Source organism: Scomber japonicus, chromosome 4, assembly GCF_027409825.1.
Source record: "Scomber japonicus isolate fScoJap1 chromosome 4, fScoJap1.pri, whole genome shotgun sequence".
Taxonomy (NCBI): Eukaryota; Metazoa; Chordata; class Actinopteri; order Scombriformes; family Scombridae; genus Scomber; species Scomber japonicus.
In genome coordinates, this window is record NC_070581.1 from 8,305,732 (window position 1) to 8,310,591 (window position 4,860).

At 45.4% G+C, this 4,860-nt stretch overlaps 1 protein-coding gene across 1 annotated transcript in view; it reads right to left on the reverse strand.

The window, feature by feature from the left end:
• The window catches only part of LOC128357993 (plexin-A1-like), a 221,860-nt gene extending 218,480 nt beyond the window's left edge, over window positions 1-3,380 (reverse strand). The window contains 1 exon segment of the mRNA XM_053318444.1: window positions 2,202-3,380. Within this exon segment, the coding sequence (XP_053174419.1) occupies window positions 2,202-3,380 (1,179 nt within the window).
• Between the last annotated feature and the right edge of the window lie 1,480 nt (window positions 3,381-4,860).

Here is a 4,860-nt window from a genome sequence, read left to right on the forward strand (position 1 = left end):
ACAGGTTTGATCTTTACAGCTGCCATATGGCTCAAAAAATTTAACTTATTTTCAATCCCCTACGCTTTATTTCTTTTTAGAAGCGTCTAATATATAGAAGCTTCTAATATATATACACACACACATATATAGTGTATTAAATACTGTAAGCAATGGGATAAAGACTCCTCTGGTATTCACTATTATTTAACTAATAAATAGCAACCCTATTCTTCCTTTACTTTTTTCATATTTTCTTGTTTCTTACCTTCCTTTCATCATCTTTTCTTGTCTTTTCTTTAAATCCAATCTCAATAGTTCTGCAACCCCCCCCCCCCCCCCCCCCTCAATATCCCCTCTTCTGACTTCCTTTCATTCCCCGTCACTCTGCTGCCCTCTTTCATTGAATCGTCTGTTCCCTCCGCATTGTATTTTCAGATCACATCCAGGCGCTGGCTTTACACACTAAGTCACTCTATAGCTCATCACTCAGTGGAAAGTCAAGGAGAGGGCAGAGGGAGATGGTGAAAGAGCAAGGGAGAGAAAGAGAGAGAGAGAGAAAGAGAAGAGAAGAACAAAAGGGGAAGGAGAGCGGCGAGATTGTAAAAATGAGGGAGGTTAAAGGTTATAATATTAAAGATGGAGAGGAGGTCGGAAGATGAAGTTGGAGGTTGGAAATAAAGAGAGAAAAGTGGAGAAGATAAAAGAAGAAGTGGAGAGAGAATGGGGTTAGAGAAATGAAAGAAGTCTTTATGCAAATGCTGGGGATGGAGAGAAAGATTGTGGAGAAGAAGAAGGAAGAGAAAGGATGGAAGAGCAGAGACGGAAAGAGGAGGTGGAGACGGAGAGGTGGAAAAGAAGTCCAGAGATTTATGGCAGGTTGTTATGGAGCGCCGACTGAATAACAGAAGGTGAGACCAGGTGAATTATTCATGAGGAAGACGGAGCTGTGTGTGTCTGTGTGTGTGTATGTGTGTGTGACATGTGGGTGATGGTAGCAAGTGAAACTCACATACACACTCTAATGTCTTTCAGGTACCCATTGGGCTGCTCATCTATAAAGGTAAAGGAAGGACAAGCCATCCCTAACTTGTGGACATTCTGAATTATTCCTACTTAATAGACAGGCTGCTCAGAGAGACAGAACTGTCCTGTCCTGTCCTGCCCTATCCTGTACTCCCTGTCCTGAAAAGGGGACAAAAAGGTTGATGAATGCCTTGAGAAAACTTCTATATTGTAGCTACGCAATAGAAATAGACCCTTCAGTTATATACTCTACAGTCCTGCATGTTTTCATCATACACTGGAAATAAATATAGCCTCTCTCATAAGGAGATCATGGTAAATGTACTGCATTTGCTGCCCACATACTCTCATTGTGCTATAATGCTGGATTGAAAAGCCACTGAAACAGCATTTATAAAGACGGGGCACTAAATGCGCAATCACACCTACAGTTTGTTTGCTTTGGTCCAAACCAGAATGGAAAATATGACTTTGTTGGATTTTTTGAAAATTTGTTGGTATTCATACTTTCCACTTATAGGTTAACTGGGGAAACTTAAACGGATGCACGAACAGCTTAGAAGTGCTCAAAAAGTTTTGGTGACCTGCCATGCTCCCAGGGTAGAGATTCTGGCTTTGTGTGTGTGTGGGGTGGTGTTGAGTATGAAGGAGAAAGTTCTGGAAAGTTTAGCTAAACATGAAGCCAGTGTTGGTCTTTGCTCCAGAGCCTTGCCTTTTCAGGGGGTTTCCAAGAGTTTGGCATCCAGTCGGTCTTCATTATTAAGAAATTGCTCAGCAGTTCTCAGCAGATATTTGCATTTACAGGTATGTCTCTGTAAATTACTTGGAGCCACCTGAGAGAAAATACCTCACCTAGACAAACAAAGTGAATTGGACGAAAATATGTCTTAGACCTGGACCTAACCTTTCCGGACATTCTTGGTTTGAACACACCCTAAAACCACGACCGCTAAAATGCTTTTGGCGAGGTTCAAAGAAGGGATAGGCTGTCCAACGTCTATTCAGCTGAAGTAGAAACTAATGCAGACACACAAACCCACTAATAGACTTATTATTCCAGGAACCAGGAACTGTGCAAGAAACTGGCTCTTTTGTTTCAACTGTAAATGAACATGTGCAAACCAGGAGTTCATAGAACCATCAGGATTATTTCATTATAACACAATCACAAAACAAAAAGAGTGACGAACACTCACCGAGTTGATGCAGGCCAGCTCCTTGTTGAGCAGCCAGGGCAGGGAGAGTTTCCCCTCTCCTCTGTAGCACGACTGAATCCTCTCTTTAATCTTCTCCTTTATCCTTCTCATTGTGAACAGACACAAAGCCGACTCCTTGGGCGGCTTGGCTCTGTTCTTCTGTCCCTGGGCAAATACAGTAAACAGAACCTCCTCGTGCTCTTGAATACCAAGCGAACGCGCCAAACGGCTCCCCGGTCGGGCCAAATAAGCATCCTGAACCAAGCGGTACTCCACTCCGTCCTTGGTGCAGCCGATGGGGAACTCAACGTAGGAGTAGAACTTGGGATCGTCTACGCATAGGCGGACGATCTTGGAGGTGAAGAACTGCTCGCTGCTTGCGTCCGGCGAGGTAAGCTGGGTGTCGAGCTGTAAGGTGAGGTAATACACAAACTGCTCACTGTTGAAGCCGTAGATATAGTAGATGTCAAATGCCGGAAACTTGGACAGCGTGTCTGAGGGGATCTTGAGCTGCGAGGAGACGAACTCGTCCTGGTAGACAAAGCTGAACATGTCAGCGTTCTCCTCGTTGGACATTAACTTGCGACTCGACAGTGTTGGAAAGTATTCTGATTTCCCGTCGATAGGAGTGCCGACGAAAAGTTTCCCGCCGCCGCCAAAAAGATCCGGAGATATCACGACTCCTGACATGGTGCCTGCTTCAGCGACACTGGATAGATAATGCTCTTTGCGATGGTGGGGCTCGCCGAGCTTAAACAAATCATCCAGACGCAGGAATTGGCATATTCCCTGGGAAGTACTCCCACAGGCGATTAAGCGGTTGTGGGCAGCATCGAGAAGCAGGAGTTTATTGACGTTAGAGGTCTGCACCAGCTCGTGAGGGCAGGACTGGACACCGGGCGGAGGGTAACAGCGAGGGTTGTCTGTGACCGGGCCTGTAACATGACTTCGGAGCTTGGTGAGGTTGCTGGACAGCTTGTAGATCCAATTGACGGCGCCCAGGTAGACCTCGCCGGTTTTGTTGTTGACCACCAAATGTGTGAGACCTCCTTCCGGTGGGTAGAAGGAGAGGAGGGAGGAGGGAGGAGACGTGGAGGTGGAGGTAATGGAAAGGGAGAGGAGCAGTAGGAGGAGGAGGACGGGGAGGATGAGACGGGGCGGGTTGAGGTGGGAGGACATGGCGGTGAAGTGAGGGGAGGGGAAGGTGCAAGCGTGTAGGTGTTGGCGTGTAATCCTCCGAAGGGTCGGTCGGAACCTTTCAGGACTGCGATAGAAAAGAAGAGTTCCTCAGTAATCGACCTCCTCTTCTTTCTTTTCCTCTTTTTCTCTGCTGTGGTTTTTATATCATCATCCCCTGTTCTTCAGCCTCGTCTGCCACCAGCCCTGAGAAACGAGAAACAAAAGAAAAATCTTAGTGAACACGGATGTCAATATATTCATGGAACCATGTGTTGCACTTCTAGCGATCTGACAAAAAAGGATTAATTTGTTTGTATCAAAATGACAAGGCACTTAATATTCGCCCACAGCCTCAGACTCGGAGGCCTCGACGCTGGAGTCCAAAAAAACAAATGAGGGCACTATCGGCTTTGTTTTATTGACTTCTCGACTCTTGGCTTGCACCACTCTATGGAGTGCATCTTTTAAAAGAAGACAGGGCCAAACATTGCTCCTCTGTGTATCGATTGTCTGGAGGTATTAAAAGGATCCAGGAGACAAAGTGCACACACACACATGAAATACATACTCCTCTCAAATATGTGCAAAACTGCAACCTGTGACACAAAAGGTATATGAAAGTAGGAAAAGGTATAGATGTACTTTCAACACACATATGAAAAAGGAAGACCTACACACACACAACACAACACAAATACAAAAACACACAGGGTGAGCCACTGATGTGCAGCATGGTGATAGCAGGTAAACACCCATAAATTACAAGCAGAGCTGCAGGGAGAATCCGTGAGTATATTTACTACAGAGCAACAGAGCAGAGAAATACAGGCACCCTGCTTCTAAAAAGAAAAGGGGAGAGAGAAAGAGAGAGAGTGGGGGAGAGACCTGGTCCAAGCCGATAAAACAGGAGGAGACAGTGAGAGGGAGGGGAAAAAAGAGAGAGAAGTGAAAGCTATTTGGCTCTTTACCAGTTCAATATAAAGGTGGTGGAGATGGTGAGAAAGATTGCTATAAGTAAAAGCTGCAAAAAGAAAAAAGCACTGTGAAGGAAAAAAGAGAAAGGGAGAAGGACCATCCATCTATTTTCCATTCCATCAGTCCATCCATTTTCTATATCCGCTTGTCTGCTTCAGGGTCGCTGGAGGCCGCGGCTTATTCCAGAATGCATTGGCAGGCAGGTAAAAGTCTTGAGCTTTTTCTAGTGCAAAAGTAACATGGCTGCCCCGCGTGCTCCATCATCACCGTCGGCGCTGTGATGAAGCTGATGGATGTTTACGACCTCTGCAGTCAAAAGTAGTAGCGAAACCTCAAAATTCACACTATTTGTTGAGGTTGGGAAACTTTTACTGTTGCCTAACCAGCAGAGACTGATCACCCCCAACCACATCTCTAAACAGGCAACCGGCATCAAACAAAATTATCTAAGCAACCATCTTCATCTTCATTCATTTACTCTGAAAGCTCTCTCTCTCTCACTTTT